This window comes from Rattus norvegicus, chromosome 4 (assembly GCF_021556685.1).
Source record: "Rattus norvegicus strain SHRSP/BbbUtx chromosome 4, alternate assembly SHRSP_T2T, whole genome shotgun sequence".
NCBI lineage: Eukaryota > Metazoa > Chordata > Mammalia > Rodentia > Muridae > Rattus > Rattus norvegicus.
Genome location: NC_141537.1, coordinates 21,270,720 through 21,288,876, shown reverse-complemented (window position 1 = coordinate 21,288,876; position 18,157 = coordinate 21,270,720). Strand labels below are relative to the sequence as shown.

Genomic DNA, 18,157 nt, shown 5'->3' with positions numbered 1-18,157 from the left:
AGCATTTCCTACTTCTCTCACTTATGTGAAATTTAAACTCTTGGTTCTTCCTCAAAGAAATCAGCACTGTTCTTTTTACACTCCCCAACTCCTTCAGTGTTTGTGCTAAGGTGTCTAGTACTATCTGTTAGAGACAATAGCCTCATTAGCATCTTGAGACGAGAAGGTAAGTACTATAGAGGTTCAGCTTATGCAAGATCTTGACCTTAGCAAACATGCCTGTATTTTCTTTATGAGTTCTCTATAACCTTTAAAATGTATATGCTTTATGTTGTTTGTTTTTTTCAAATCCGTCACAAAGTGACAGGACTTAAGGGGCAGGCAAAACCCACACTCACACACTTGCTATCTTGAATGGTGTGCATGGGTTTGCACTGTAAGTTTATACAAAACTCTCCCCATCAACAATAGCTTGTAAGATCAACAATTCCTTCTCACTTGGCCAACTTTTTTTTCTCTGAAAATTATTTTCCGTGAACACTTAAAGAAGGAGCTCCTAATTTACTGCCACCCATACTGTCTTCTACGTTGTGCACAACACCTGAACAAGAACACATTTCTGCCGAGCCCAGTATGGCAGCCACAACTCTATGCTTTTCTACAGACAGTGTTTCACATTCAAAGGAAAGACTCGATAGTCACAGGGGTCAAAGGGTTTCGGCATTTACTGGAAGGGTTTTGAAATGGAAAGGCCAGGACAGTGATTTTAGATGACCATACAGAGAGAAAAGGCAACATGTAGAACAGGAAACAGGAGGTAATTGGGTGACAGGTAACTCAAAGTGAAGCTTAAGAGAAGCATACCCAACTGTGGTCAGTTGCCATGGGTGTGGGTTCACTGCTCTAAGTAGACTGCACAGACCTTACTAACAGAATGTTCTATTGCAAATTACGTTTTTTCTACAAAAGTTTCCACAGTTGTTGTTATTGCTACTTTCCTATATGCCTTTCATGTACCCAAACCACTTATGACAGACTTGCTGGATATTACATGTGTATAGATATAGAAAGATATAGATATGGATAATATAGATAGGCTGGATATATAGATATAGAAATAGATATATATAGAGAGAGATATAGATATAGAAATAGAGATGGAGATAGAGATGAGGGTTGTGAAATCTAGAAACAGCCAGAGAAAATTTCTGTAAGTATATTCATGAAATCGAAGCCAATTATATAATAGTATTTTTGTGGAAATATCTTATGTAATTATGTATGTGAAATGTGAAAACCAATATATAAATTAAAAATGAAATAGTGACTATGACATTGACACATGCATTGAAATGAACAAATTATGAATTAATAATTCTAAATTATCAGTATTGATTATTTAAAAATAACATTTTTATTAAAATAAATATTCTAAGCTATTGGTAGTAAATTTTATTATTACTTTTTTCCAAATTATTCCAAAAGTTAATAAGCCACATTAGGGATAAAAACCTCAATTCTCCCTTTATCACTGGATCTCTTTTTCTGTACCGTCTTCATCCTGTTTCTTCTCTGGACTGTTTAATTGACTTATCTCAGTGTAGCTAACGTTATCTGACTGATGGAGAAAACCTGCTAATTTCTCGCTTCCCTCTGACAACAGTGAGTCTGCCTGAGGATCTGCCAAGCCTTTGCTTATTTATAAAACGCAATGTGTAACTACACATCTTCCTGTTATCAGGGTCCTGATGAGACTGTGTAAACTGTTAGTGACCTAACTTTACTGTGTTTTCTGTGTGCAAATAAACTCTTACCACAATTGGCACCTTCACAATGTCTTTTTCTGTTTTCTTTCCAGGACCCCCTGTTTCACCTGGAGTCACACAGATCTGAGAGAGGAAGGGGCAGATGTCCTTTTGACCCCAACTCCTCCTTTGTGTCCACACTAGTTGGTAATTATCTTTGACACACACATCAGATGTCAGTCATGGTGATTTAGAGTGTATTTTTCAACTTCCATACGTTCTTAGGCATTTCTTTATATGCTTTGCCTTGCGGAATCTGTCAGCTTAGGTACCTGGAGAAATGTACTGAATTTCAAGTCCTGCTGTCTTTGGTAATCTGACTCTGAAATAACTGCACGTGCCATAAAGTACCTGTGTCTCATGATGAAAATCGATCACCTACAAATACTCAAAACACAGTGATCTTTATGGATCTTTATTTTTGCATTCAGAAAATATAACTTGATAGTGGCTTTATAAAAACAGAGCCAAGGAAAATCAACTGTTTTAAAATATGTCTGAAATACCTTAAAGAATTGTGTGTGTGTGTGTGTGTGTATGTGTGTGTGTGTGTGTGTGTGTGTGGCTGTTGTATGCTTATGTTGCATTTTGTTATCCATAGTGTTCAGCAAAAACTCAATCTAAATTTACTTATTTAAATTTTTATCTTATATTTATTCTCTCTCTCTCTATATATATATATAGAATAAATATATATAATATATATATATAGAGAGAGATGTGTGTGTGTGTGTGTGTCTGACCACTTGTGCACATGCATACAAATGCAGAGGTCAGAGGACAATACACAAGTGTCTACTCATTTTTCTACCATGTAGATGCTAAGATCTAAGTCATGTCATCCAGTTTCCTGAGCCATTTCCTTGTCCCCACTCATCTAAATTCTTCATAAGCTAAAATGTAAACTATAGTCTTATCAGCTCAAATTCACACTAAATGTGTACATTGAAAGAATTCAGTAAGATCATGCAGTGTGATAGATGTTTCAGTTTAATTCGGATTAATTAAGTGACTTGGCCAAACACCTCTCTTGTTACAATGAAGAAGCATGCTTTTCTGTATTGTTTAGATTTGAAAACCAGGCCCTTGTCAAAATACTTCAGAACTGCAACAATGGAACGACTTGAGAATTTCTCTACTTAAAATGAATGGAAGCAATTCCTGATACCTAACATGTGAACTAAGAGTCCTCAGTATTGAAAGGCTCTGAGGGTCCCTATGAACAAAATGCTATTATTATATTTTCAGTGTATATTTTCAGTATATATGCTCATTTCTCAGTACCATCAACATTCATTTCTCTTTGAAGAAAATAAGAAACTATGAGTTGTAGGGTCATCATATTCTAAGTAAACTGATAAAACTTGGAATACTTTGCTGATGTTCAAAAATATACTCTGAAGGGCTGAAGAGATGGTTTGTAGTTTAAGAGCACTGGTTGCCTTTGCAGGTTCAAGTCCCAGCACTCACAGTGTCTCACAACCTTCTCTAATGCTAGTCCCAGGGCATCTTGGTGTCCCCGACAGACACCACACCCACAGGTGCAGACACACATGCAGACAAAACACCTACATAATAACAATTAAGATTAAAAATGTAAAAGTAAAATATGCAATACCTGATTTCGACTGTACCCTGGTGAATCTTCGAGTGTTGCAAGATTTTGAGCTTTGCCTTCTGCTCACTACACTTTTCTTTCGGGATCATTGTTCTCAGATACAGACAAGAAAAATTTTATAGAAAAATAAAATCTGATGTTACCTTTATTAGTCAGAGGCTCTAACATTAACGTTATCATTAAAAAATTCTAAAATGAGAATTCCGCATAGTTAAGTTGAGACTTGACTAAATATGTGTTTTTAAAAATGTACACTTTTTAAAATTGTCTAATTGAAATTATTTTAGCTCTTTCATAAATTTGTACATAAAATGTGGGGTGTGTGTATGCTTGTGTGTGTGTGTGTGTGTGTGCATGCATTTACATAGACTGTGAAGAGACCCTAAATATAAAACCAGAGATGTAAGACACCTTAGACAGTAGTAATCACAACATTAGGAATGGCATTCTTGTTGAATACTATATCCATAATTGCTAGACATTCCACAGGAATTGGCAGGGTCTGAGTAAAAATGCTTACATTTGATAAACTGAACGTCTGGATGGAGTACAGACTGAGAAACTTTGGCAAACAGCAAACAAATTTTGAGATATTTCTCTTATTAAAAAGAAATTGGAGTTTGGATATTGCACACCGTGAGTTCCTATACAGTGAAATCCTTAAGTGTTTGGAAGTGAAGACCAATCATTCCAACATTTTGTTTAAGTGGGGAACACAGTCATTTCCATAGTGATCTCTGCCACTCAAGAGACAGTCTCTCTGGGGCTTGTTTATTCATGGAATCAGGAATTTAAGGCTGAAGTATTTAAGTGGGGGAGGATTACTGCAGGGCCATTGCCAAGTGAATTTGATTGAACTACTAAATTGAATTACTCTGTGCTGAAATGTGAAGTGCTTGCCATCTGAGGGCTGTTTTATTTATTCAGAAGAGAAATCAAATAAAAAATAGCTTTCCAAGCTAAACACAAGCTATAGAACAATCTCTCCAATGAGAAGAAATAAAAATAAAATTCTTCACGTTTGTCCAATCTTCCTCATCCCAAAAGTACTTTGGAGAGATCATTTACTCAGTGTGGAAAAGCTGTAGCCACTAGACTGGAAACCAGATAACCTATGTGAGCCACCACTCTTTACAAGATAGGAAATAAAAATAATTCACTTAGTTGAAAAAACAGAAGAAATTGAGCTGAAAAAAAAATTGGAGCTCCCTAACTTGGAATCTGACAAGTTTGGTGTTGCTTGCATGGGCAGAGAATAATGTATCAATCATTCCTTGTGACTTTGCTCAGTGTGTATCACACGATGGATAATACCTGTTCTCGTGAAGGTCAACATAATGAGAAAACACTGATAGCAGTATTCCTGAGACTACGAGGTCTCAAAGAGGAATAATATAATTTTTATTAGTTCTTTGAAAAAATTTCATACAACATGTTTTGGTCATGCTCACCCCTTCCCTGTGTCCTCCCAGGTCACACTACATCCCTAACCACCCAAGTTGATGTATCCTTTTTTCTCATCCCCATCAACTCCAGTTTGTTCTGCCAATGTATTCTTGGAGGGGTGATGTTCAAGTGGCAAGGAATCAACTGCTCATATCTCTGCCTGTAGGGGTGGGACTCCTTGTCCATCTCCCCTGTCCATGTTGACATTTTTGTCTTGTTGAGCTTACACAGGCCTTATGCATACTCCTAGGACCACTGTGAATTCAGATGTGTGTATGTTCCATACATGGATGGAGGCTTCTATAATAGTATGTATCTATATGACTTCTTCACATGGCTTGCAATGTTATTTACTCTTTCCTGTGTTCTCTATTCTGCACTTTACTCCCCAATCCAAATATCCTTCTAAAACAATTAATATTTTATAGTATTTCTTAAAATTATTTATTGATCCAGAGTCTCACTATGTAGCCTGGCCAGTCAGGAACCCAATATGCAGACTACACTGGTCTTAAACTCACACGCATCCATTTGTGTCTCCGCCTCTCAAGTTCTGGGAATAAAGGCGTGTACCAATCCGTTTGTTTATGTTTTGACTTTAGAAACAACTTTAATTTTAGTGTAGTAATTCACTTTACTTGAGATTCTCAGGAGGAAAACTGAATATTATTACTAGGCAAGCAAAAAGAATTCAATATGCATGCTTTCATTAAACTAGGAAATAAAATGATAGCAGTTTCTATGTTAAAAAGAATTCAATAGTCATATGGAGTCATGTTCCCTATGATCAGAATCTAACCAAACTGAAGTTAAACATTAGTATAGCTTGTCCCCAAATGTCATTAAGACCTGATTTATTTTGGTGACCTACATAGAAGTTCATGCTTCAAGCACAGTATTTTTTATGTGTTTAACCAATGTCTTCCCCCAGGGTACTCGCAAATATATTATCAAAAGCTACTTTAATAACCGTTAAGTATTTAGCAGTTTAAAAGCTATTGCCATTCTGAAATTTGCACTAAACTCAGTTGCTGTGTTACTTCCTTGTGGCTTTCTAATACCTTGAAGAAACTTAGCACTTAGCTTACTTAATAAGATAAAATAAGCACATTATTTGGTAGTCAGCAAAATCAGAATCCATGAACTGTTTTCTCTGTGTCCCACATTTTCTTTTCAGCCGTTCTGTTCTGTTTAAGGCAATGTACCTTAGGGTCTCTTGAACTCTCTTTCAATCATATGGATACTTACGTTTCACATATTGCTTTTTCCATTAATTTTGTTAGAATTTCTGGTGTATTGTAATCCTATCACACTTGAAATATGTGTCCTTATTAAGATGAAAAGAGCTAGTTATAGAAGCCACTTGACTGTGTCACATTGTGTGTGTGTGTGTGTGTGTGTGTGTGTGTGTGTGTGTGTGTGTGTGTTGTAAGCACATATGTTTATGTGTGCCTGTGCCTCTATTCATATGTGTAGCAGATGGAGGGTGTTGGTTGTTCTGCTTTAACAGTTTGCGATTCTTTCCTTTAATGGATGGTTTCTCATTGACCTGGAGTTAGTCTGGTGTCCATCCTGTCTCCAGTTGTCCAGTTCTGGCCCACTAGGCATGTGTGAGGGCATACCAGATTTTTGCATGCGTGTCCCAGATCCAAATTTCTGTACTCATGCCTGTCTAGCCACTGCCCTAACTCACAAAACCATTTCCTCAGCTCTGCATCTGTTAACTCTTAATAGGACATCCTCAGGGACACAAGTTAAAGACTTAATATTTGATTTCAGTAAATAGCCAGCATTAAAAATTATTTTGGGAGCGGCAAGATGGTTTAGCAGAATAAAAGTGGATCCCACAGGGGCACAGATAGTCTGTGATTTCCACCTGTGAAACACACTCACATTCCCCTTCTTATCTGCACATGCTCACACATGTGAGTGTGCATGCACACACACACACACACACACACACACACCATATACAATAAGTTTCAAAATGTTTTAAAAGTGATTCCTTTTATGGTCCCAATGTGAGTTTTTCAGCAAATAAAATTACAAAGTCTATAAACATTAAAAATTTTGTGGTTTCATTAAAAAATTATATTTAGAAATATAACCTATTACCAGTTCTATGCATTAAGCATAAATGTTAATAGAACAGAACGTAACTGAAGCTCACCAGAAAAACATAAGCAATTGTGTCAAGTTCTTAGTGGCAAAGAATAAGTAATCATTTCTGCTGAATTAAGTATATTTATATCAAGAGCTGTGAGGAATGAATATTTATTTCTTGAATTCACCCCAACTGCAGAGAGAGAGATGTCTAGTTACTCTCTTACCACTTTGCCATTCCAAAAGAATGTCTTATTCAAGGCTGCTGTTCCCTCACATTGGCAAAATGCCCATGTCTGCATGCTTCCTGCAGCTTCTGGCCGTGCCTGGGTCTCCAAAGAGCTATTTAAACCCTTTGCTTATATTATAACTATTCCCTCAAATAAAAGGCAAAGGAAAAGAAACACTCAGTGTCTCCCTAAAAATATCCCTACTCTTCAAGCTCATGTCTTCATCATGTCCCTCATGAATTTAATTGACCGTGACCGTATTGATTGATGTCACTGGTTGCCTCCCAAGAAAATACAGACACAGACGTGAGTATCGGCTAATGAGCACACTTTTCTTTTACATTTTTGTCCCTTCTTAACATTGATGATTATGGCTAGTCAATTGGCAAGATGAAAAAAACCAAAACGCCCCAAACAGCTAACTAACTAATGACATTTCACTCTCTGTGGGCTTTCAGGATGGATGGTCACTTATCATTCAGAAGGCCGATGAATTGGTCATCATTATGGTTCTTAGAGCATGCATTTATAAGATAAGTAGGAGAATCCTCTGAGTTAAATAAAATAAGAAGGTTGCAAATAACTATTGGGAATTGCACTTCTTAAAATACTAAGGGGGGGCACTAGGTCCAAACTACAAATAGAATCCCATTATAAGAATAAACTTATGCAGAAAAATGTTTATTGCATATTTTACCTTCGCAGTGTATTTGTTTTCATATATAACTTAGAATAGTCTCTCTCTCTCTCTCTCTCTCTCTCTCTCTCTCTCTCTCTCTTTCTCTGGAATTTTGAATTTGCAATTTATTATATACACAGACTTGCAATAGCCACAAGGTTTTGAGACTGCAACTACTGTGGACAAATGCCAGAGCAATAATGGAATTTCAGGCTTCATGATTTTAAATTATGAAATTATCCTAATGTCACAATATTAATTAACAGAATTAACAGTTTTATAATGTTCTTAATTGTTTTTAATATTAAGATTAAAATAAAATTTCAAGAATTTCTTAATTCATATAAATGTCTGATAGATTCCTATCAATTGATATTTTTTTCCTTGCAGTCATTCTAAAACATTAGTCGATGAATTTGAGGAGAGGCGCAGAGGAGTTTGAGGATAGAGCTGAGGAAATAGAAATGATTTAGTTACTGTACTCATGAGTGAAATTCTAAAAACATTTTTTCACGTAAAAATAAATCCAGTCTTACCCTGAGAACGTTCTATCATGTTTCATAGCATTTTTAACACCTAAAGGGAGGTTTAGATACATGTGATTGTTAACTCATTGAAGTATCCATTGATTCAATAAACGTTTATCTAGTATCATCACTATCCAGACATTGGCGGAGTATAATTTCAAGAACACAAAGAGCCAATTGAAACACAGCAGATGATTGATATGTTAGAAGTGAGCAGGGTGCTCATGGTGGCACCAAGCAATCCAAAAAGGGTTTGTGAAGGGAATGAGGAGTCGCCATAGAAATGGCCCAGGGAGTAGAGGTGAGACCCCATGGTTTCCACTGGTGACCAGGACTTTGAGACAATAAATGGTTTTCTCAGGGCCAAATTGAAGATATGGAGCTGGACATTCAGCTGGTTTCCAGTGCAGAGTTATACCCATCATAGTCATCATAATGTTGCCTATAGGTAGAGATTAGTATTGGATATAATAAGTTATATCCTCCTGTCAAAATGCCTTGAAAACATGTGTCTTCTGTTCATGTATAACCAGTTAGCTACCTAAAATAAATACAATATCACTTACCATTCAAATCTAGTTCTATATCAATAAGAAATGCCATTTGGCATAAAAATCAAAAACATCAAAATAGATTGGATATAAGTTAAAACTTTGTCTAAGACAATACGTCAGAGGGCACAGAAATCTAAAGCCTTGGACGTTTAAGCTCTTACTATTGAACCACTAAAAGACATTTTACTCCATACATAACTCTACTTCCTTTCTTAAGTAAGGAAAATAACATTAATCTAAATCTCATTTGATGTTTCATTCTAGGAATAGCAAAATATTGATTTGACACTTTAATGACACCAAATATTTATAACTTTAAGAAGTATTTTTAAAAATATTTACTTTCTCTAAGTATTTATTTTCTTTAATATAATAAGGAACAGTTTCTCTCATGTAATTAATTATTAATTAATCATACCTAAAGCTTAATTCTAATTTATTTATATTTCTTGGTAATGTATTATCTTCTGTTTAGTTTTTTTTGGGGGGTGGGGGGTGCAGGGAATGGTTTGGCAAACACAGTACCTACACACTATAGCTTCCTTTTGTTGTGTTTTCACAGTGATAATAAACATGAAAGCAGAAACGTTTCCTTCTGAGGATCAGCTAACATGCCAACCAAAACACATTTGGTTGTTTCCATAGCTTATGGTGTTTAGCACCTGGTTAGCTCCTTTGAAGTTTAAATTTAAAAGTTTATATTTAGTTATTTGAATTTTTCATGAAGTATTTTCTTTCATCTAACTACAAAAGGAGAAATTGGGTAAAAATGAATGTATATCGTCTTGGAGCACACAGCCTGCCAAGATGAGATATTATTTGCTAACGTCATGCTGCCATCTACTGGCTGATATGGTCATTGTTTGGCCTTAATCAGTACAAGTAGAATTTTGAAACTGAAGGAAAAGAAAATAATCACAATATTTTAACGATCTATTCTTCACAGAAATAGATCTGTATCTCAAAGTAAACTCTATCCCTCTTTTATCTTATTCCCTCATCATCACACCTCTCACTTTGCATGCGTTGATAATTGACAGGTACACAGCAGGCCTCTCTCCACAGTAAAACTTGCTTTCTTGAGAAAATTCAATATAGACCCAAGGGCGAAAGGAGTGAACTGGACACTCTCCGTTTTTCACCCTGATTCGCTGCTTTCGAACATTCTGATCATTTGCTTTTCCATTTCTTTCCTGCTTTATGAAAATTATGCCCTCAAGTGAAGTCCTGTGAGCCCATCCTGCATTCATGCTGGAACGTTTACTTATCCAAGCATCCAAGCTGTCGAGAATCAGAGATGGACAATGTCACTGTCGTGTCCAGAAGACTTTATTTTTCGGGCGATCTCAGGGTTCTCTAGCCTCGATGATCTTTCTGCATTCCTTTTTTGTGATGGTTCCTGATCCTCTGTAGATGTTTCATGTGGGACTGATACTTCAGAGCCACTAAGTCGGCCCTTTGATCAGTTATGGATTTCTGTAAGAGCCTCTGTTCACGGCAGAAAGACATTTCTTTGATAAGCAGTCAGAGCTGCTCTGATCTGTAGCGATTAAGATTCGTATTTAGAAACAGTTGGATCTATGTTGATTTACCTAAATGGTAATAATATTTTCTTCTCTAAGGTCTGTGGCCTCTCTATCTGTGAGTTCTTGCCTAGGTTTCGCTACTGAGGGAGAAAGAGAGAGCCAGTTTTCTGGAGGGTCTCCTGATTTCCTATGCTCAAGAGGTCAGCCCTATCTACATTTCTGATCATGTGATCCATAATAAATGAGTTCAGTAGAAAACAGACACGCAAAAGCACACACACACACACACACACACACACACATACATATATATACAACAACAATAGTTACAAAAGAAAATAGCATAAATTTGAGAAATTGATGTAGGGGAAATGTAGTATAAGTTAAAAGTGGAAGACGCTTATAGGAAGATGTCATGCATATATATCTATATATGTAAAGAATTATATGCATATAATTGTACATGATATTATATAATTATATAATACATTATGTACAATTTTACATATATAACTATATTATTTGTTGTCAATGTATTATATGTTCTACCACATATAATATATGTATATAATATTTATAAATATATAAATATATAATATATGAATATACAATATATTATATTATAATTATTATATAATATATTATTATATTATCATATATTATTAACATATAATATTACATATACTATACTATATGTTATATATAATAATAATAATTGTATATATAGTTAGTACATTCCACTAAAGTAGCAGTTGCCCCCCATAAAGTAAAGCAAAACATTGTCATAACATTTTCAGAAAATACAAAAGCTTTTATATTAAAAGTTTGACAAGATGTTGAGTATATGTCCAGACTGAAGAGCAGGCTGCTGACAGGAACGCTATCTGCTACAGTCGGGAGCTTCCTTTACTTGCTCCTCTACGTGTCCCACCTTTGCAGACTTTGATTATTTTCCTCCACATAGCCCAATAGGATAACTTCTTAGAAATCCTGAAGTCCTGGCTACAGAATTATGATAACTAGACTTAATGAAAGGGCAAATACTCAAGTTAGAGTCCATAGAGTATGTTTCTACTTGCCCGTTTCAAGGCAGCTTTAGAAAATTGTTTCTGCCTACGTTGAAAACTGAATCTCGCATGGCTTTGCTGTACACTGCAAATAGGAGACTGAAAATAAATAACTAAGGAGTAGATTCCTTTGTGAGAAGACTACATTTACTTTTACCATATACAGTTTTTATCCACATATATTTTTAAACACCAATCATGTGCTTTGGAGACAGAAAAGTGTCTCATTTATATTTGCTATTTTTAAAAAATAATGAAAATTGGTTTATTGCAGTAATAGTTATAAATACTTTTAAGAAACTTTGAGTTTGATTTATGACTCCTTAACCTATTTCTCACTGGTATAACAAAACAAGTATTTTTTTAAATCAATACTTAGTTCATGTTGGAAAGAAATATCTTTATGAACTGCCTCTTATATAACTCAGTTGACTACTTTTCCAACTTTCTACCACAGAAATGCATGTGATAATTTGAAATTTTTAAAAAAGTTTTAATCATTTTACATTAGACAAAAGCAACAACACAAACTCTGAAACAAATCCCGTAAACTAAATTTGTAGGCAGTATCTCCAATTTTCACAATTGAGTAAATATACTTGGTTAAAAAAAATTTAGATTTATTTATTTTACGTATGTGAGTACACTGTCGCTCTCCTCAGACTCACCAGAAGAGGGCATCGGATCCCATTACAGATGGTTGTGAGCCACCCTGTGGTTTCCAGCAATTGAACTCAGGGCCTCTGGAAGAGCAATCAGTGCTCTTAACTGCTGAGCACGCAAGCCACTGATTAAATTTTTTAATAGTAGTAGCATTGTTTGTATTTCAAAACTTATAGCAAAAGTGACATATTAAATTAGAAGTAGGATTATGGTGAACTTTTTTAAACTTTGAAGTTCTTTAAATCACAAGTGTACATCTGCACTTAGGAACACAGTTTCAGTATTTGAAGAGCATCACTAGGGGTTAAGGAGAAGCTGAATTAGTGCAGTGCTTTGCCACAGGTATGAGGACCTGTGTTTGAGTCTCAGTATCTAAACAGCCCAGCCTGGCATGTTTTCTTAATCAATGGATGCACAGACAGGAAGACCAGTAGTCAGTGAACCCAAATCCCAGTGAGAGAACTCGTCTCAGGTAGTGATGAAAGATGATGATGATGATGGTGACGATGACGAGGATGATGAGGACGGTGCTGGTGGTGGTGGTGGTGGTGGTGGTGGTGGTGGTAGTGGTGGTGGTGGTGAAAAAGAAAAATGAAAGAAAAGAAAAGAAAAACTAAGATACACAAGGAGTATCATCCAAATTTGACCTCTGACTTCTCCATACTGGCAAACACATTTGCAGTCTAGTGCATGCCAACACACATGCTTAGGAATGTATACAAGTGTAAGAAAAAAAAAAAAAGAACCCAATAACGTATTTTTCAAGCATCATCTTTTCTGTATATATTTTTAATGCCAGCTAGAGTTCTGGGCACACAGCAAGGGAATAATTTAACCATTCTAAATGAAGTTTCTATTTCCAGAGATATGCTGTGACTATTTGCTTCTTTGCCAGAGACATTCATCTGGGATAGATCAGGACAGCGAGACTAGGCATGCCCAGAATAGGCCTCCTGGGCTAACTGATGCACACAGATTATGTCATCTGTGGTTAGGAGAAGGAAGAACATTCAAAGTCCCCATGCCTCATAGCTGATAACATTTCTAAGGTTCAGTCATGCCCTCTTGTTTCCTATTTGTTTAGGAAAGAATGTTGTTTTCTCCTCCTAAGCTACTGTTGATGTCTTCATTTCTTTCTCTAAAAAAAAATGTTGTGATTTCTTGAGATCTCACAGACATTTGAATAATCCTAAAACTTTTTTTTAATCTGTGGCTTCTTCTCGTGCTGTAGCTAAGGTCAGTCAGTCATGCTGCTCTGACTAAAGATAGATAAGTCTTGAGCTCTTTACCACTCTCTTCTGACTCAGCTATAAACTCACCTGTTGGATGATTGCAGATACGACTCAACAGAAGCTGTACTTAATGTGGTAAAGTCATATCAAAGGCATCAGATTTGATGTAAGAAGCACTTGAATTAATGGAACAACATGTAATCCCGATACAGTGATAACCTTAGAACAGTTAGCATGGGGGTTGAAAGAAGCATACTAAAATAATATGGGTCCAGGCAATACCACCAAATAGGTCTCAGCTGGGATCACCAGTGTCCCCCAGTGCCTTTCTCCTAATAACACTGAGTGTTGCTGCTTCTTGGGTTCAGAAAGAAAATGGTGCCCGGGATTCACAGCCAAGAGGCTGGGCATCACTTTGTGGTTGCTTTATTTATTCCTGCCCTAGATAATAGTGTTGGTGGCCTTACATTGGCTGTGTGTTAAACTGGTATGTTTGACATAACAGTGTCTTTACCTCACTCTCAGATTGGAGGACAGACATTGACTTGATTTCCTCTGGGTCGCTTCTGTAGGTAATGAACTGTTTGCTGGGCTCTACAGTGACTACTGGGGCCGAGACTCAGCGATCTTCCGCAGCCTGGGGAAGCTCGGCCATATCCGCACCGAGCATGACGATGAGCGGCTACTGAAAGGTAGAAGTGAGGAATCAGAGTGGAAAATACGTCTACAGGCCATGGCTGAGTCTGCCGTTTTGATAATAAAATATAAACTCAAAATAGCCTTTCTAGCTATCATATATGTTCTCGGCCCAAAATACATGTTTATTACTTTATGCATAAAATACCTTAATTATGCAGTAAATTTATTTAGTGCAATGCTTGGATATTAAGAGTTAAATGAACAAGCTGGCTATAGGAAAAATAGAGACTCATTTAATAGCCTCTGCCTGTCTCATTAATTGGCATTGCTGCTGCATTGATTGTGCCCCCTGCTTGCTTTAATAGGATCATGCTGTACTTTAGAGATAAATAAAACTTTAGGAGCATCCAAACCATCTCCTAACCAGATATTCAGAAACACACACACACACACACACACACACACACACACACACACACACAATCTTACATATAAACTTGCACATATACAAACATATAAACATAAGTATTACATACATGTTCATATATATGAGTTTTATATTTTGTCCCCATACTGGTATATCTAGGAGTGAAAATATGTATATATATATATAATTTAATATATATAAAATTTAAATACTCAGTACCATATCAATCAAAGCCACCTACTCAGATTCTGTAGACTATAAAGGCAAAAGCTTAAATTCCTCACTTTAATAAGTGGTCTTCAAATTAAAAATAAATATGAAATACTTTTAATGTGGAGCTTAACATGTTCATTTATTTAATATAGATTGAGACAAAATTCATGGATGGTTTCCATAATGCTTCCTGCTTTTCTTCACTCAAGATGTTTTGTTTGCAATGAACGCTATGACGTTCACTGAAACCCCGACTCTTAGATTTTCTATTTAAATTGCATTTTAAAAAGTTTCTTGATTTGCACATAAACTGAGAGTAATGATCTAGGTTTCAATAACTAAAACTTCATCTAAAACTTTCAAGAAGGTTTTTTTCACACGTGGGTGAAACTTTGACAATCAGTTGATAAGTAATTTATCCGGGTGACTTTGTCATTGTACCATTACATGCATAATTTTTACATTCTAATGTGTTTTTTTTTCTGTAGAACCAAAATTTGTAGGTTCATATATGATTCCTGATAACGAAGACCCAGAGGACAACAAAATGTACTTCTTCTTCACTGAGAAGGCATTGGAGGCAGAGAACAATGCCCACACGATCTACACCCGAGTGGGGCGGCTGTGCGTGGTGAGGCTGGCGAGTCCGTGCCATTATGCTTTCTTACCGCAGTTTACATCACTCACCTCCGGGTGTAGAGCCAGGCATTTGTTACATTGTAAAACACTGTTTTGGCATTTCATTGGTTCTCAGGAGAATTTCCTACAGGACGCTTTGATCGTATTTGTCTCCCATTTCTCAACCCTTCAAAGATCCACAGCCATTCTGTACCCATGAGGCTTTGCGTTCTCTTGTCAGTTTCTACTAGAAATATATAGTATCTTGTAATATTCTGTAGACCGTCTTAACCGGGTAGTTGCTAAACCAAGGTTCCTGTGTTATAGCCATAGTAACTTTAGTGCGAATTAGAGTTTCACTGTAAAAGAGGCTCATCTCTGGTGAGTTTTCTCATTTTCAAAGCCATGTTACATAGTGACCCAAAATTAGCACTTAATACCTTCCAAAATAGCTTGTTATATTTTTAAAAATATTATGTGCATTTGTTCATTTGCTTATGTTCATAGATGTCTCCGTGTGTATTACTGTTCATGCATGTCGTAGCATGTGCATGGATAGATAGAAAAGATCCATTCTCCCCTGCCCCCATGTGGGTATTGGGGATTGAAGTCAGATCCCCTGGATTTGTTGGGAATCCCTTAACCTTGGGAGCCACCATGTTGGCCCAATTCTACTGTATTTTTAAATTCTATTTAACCAATTTTTTAAATTAATATCACCATCTTTTGGGGATGTATATGCTTGGATATGAACCAATCAGTTGCTCAGATCTGGAGTAAAAATGCAAAGCAAACACAAAACTGGAAGAATGCAGTTGCTTTGGCATTTAGTAAGATATTTAATAAAAATAACATACATTACATATAAATACACACGTACGCAGCTGGGAACAACCATGAAATCCTAAAGTGTAGCGATTGCAAATAGCAGTCACCTTGACTTGTCTCTTAAGCCTTCCTTCCCAAGGGAAGTAAAAGGAATGTTCCATTCAAATTTTTGAGACAGGGTTACTACACCATAAAGGCAGTATTTCATCTGGAAAAGGCAACCATAGTGATACGTATGGTAGTTAGACAATATATTGAGAGTACTTGAATGAAAGTACTACACTGAGAGATATCTTAGCAGTTAAGAATAAGCCTTGCATTTGCAGAGGAGCTCAATTTACTTCCCAGCACCCACAGCAAACAGTGAATGATCACCCGTGACTCCAATCCTGGGGATCAGTTGACCTCTCCTGGCCGGAGCACCCTCATACTTGTACTGGGTGAAACTCAAGTTAAAACAATCTTTGCTTTAAAAAGTACTGCATTGAGAAGGCAATGCCAGGGGGACGTGAGAAGGAACTATTTGCTTTTTGAGAGTTTTTTTTTTTTGAGAGTTTTGCTCGATTTTCTTATACAAAGGAAAAGAGCCAAAGCATCTGCTCACTGCACCATATTAAAATGTGGCTGGTAAATATCCTTTAGGTCCTCATTTGTCCATTTTGATTTCGCAGAATGACATGGGAGGACAGAGAATCCTGGTGAATAAGTGGAGCACATTCCTCAAAGCACGGCTGGTTTGCTCAGTACCAGGGATGAATGGAATTGACACACACTTTGACGAATTAGGTAACAATTACTGGAGGATCTACATTTCACTTTTCTGCACACATGCCCCTCTACAACCATCACTTTCTAAGGCATAGGTGAAAAATATGTCTCCTGTGGTATTTGAGCTCTATACCAAGAAGACAAATGTCTATCTATTCATTTTGATCCAGTCACCCACCTCCTAGGGCAGAAGGGTTGCAAGACAAAATGACCCATCTCTCTTCTGTAGAGGGGCACTGTTGGGTCCTTCTCTGCCACTCAGCTTACATCACCCAGAACAGAGCAATAAATAATTCATTGTTTTATCCTGGTCACAGCTGTCAGATGGGCAATCGGGTCTTAAAATCTACAGCTCTGTATTATTTTACATAAAAACATTTTCTTTGCATGCACAGAAGGTTAAAAGTACAAAATGATGGAATGCTTTTTCGCTCTTTCAGAGGATGTGTTTTTACTGCCTACCCGAGATCCCAAGAATCCAGTGATATTTGGACTATTTAATACTACCAGGTGAGAACTTTACAGTCAATAAAACACTACAGAAGATTTGCCGCACCACAGGTCCGTTTGTGGTGTACATTACTCAGAAACACTGGTGTCCCCATTGTCATTCCCATCCTCTGTATGCTGTAAATGTCCAGTTTCTCCTGCGTTCCCTTCGACTGTAGCTGTCTGTCATTCAGGTTCAAAGCCAAAGTCTCGGTCTAGACATTATCGTTTTGTTTGTAGCATCCCGTTATCCCTCTGCAACTACATTTCTGGTTCCTTGAATCACTCATGGACAACCATTTGATGCTTCTGATTGGTCAGGTTATGAGATATTACTTATGCTGTCAAGTCTAGCGTAATCCTTTTATTTATTTCTCAGATGAAAATTTCTAATCCATTCAGGCCTTCAAAGTGCTCCGGGAAATGTTCAGCTTCAGTTTAGGGGTATTTTTTTTTTGAATCTATGTTTATTTTTCCCATAGCAAACAATACCTTGACAGATCTCAGCATTTATATTGGCAGTTCTTAGCACTGGGTCTTTTATTCACTGTGACTGTTGGAAATGACTCTCCCTTCCAACTTCAGTTTATATCAGTGCTCTCATATGTAAAATAACTTTTATTCACCTGATGTAATCGTCATCTCTGAGGCTTACTGCCTCCATCTGCAAACCCAAGCCTAGTCCTGGACGCTTCTAGCCTCCCCACAGTCTTACTAGGCCTAGAATGGTTTCAGCCTTTAAGTCTCACTGTTAAGGGGGCTGGAGAGATGGCTCAGTGGTTAAG

At 36.7% G+C, this 18,157-nt stretch overlaps 1 protein-coding gene across 8 annotated transcripts in view; it reads left to right on the top strand.

Annotated features, from left to right (window-relative positions):
• The window catches only part of Sema3e (semaphorin 3E), a 251,686-nt gene that overhangs the window by 197,337 nt on the left and 36,192 nt on the right, over positions 1-18,157 (top strand). For 6 of the 8 annotated variants that reach the window (XM_087656439.1, NM_001106579.1, XM_087656442.1 and 3 more), the window contains 5 exon segments: positions 1,799-1,892; positions 13,963-14,082; positions 15,158-15,300; positions 16,787-16,901; positions 17,324-17,393. In XM_087656439.1, coding sequence (XP_087512565.1) covers positions 1,799-1,892; positions 13,963-14,082; positions 15,158-15,300; positions 16,787-16,901; positions 17,324-17,393 — 542 coding nt within the window. 8 annotated transcript variants of the gene reach the window in all.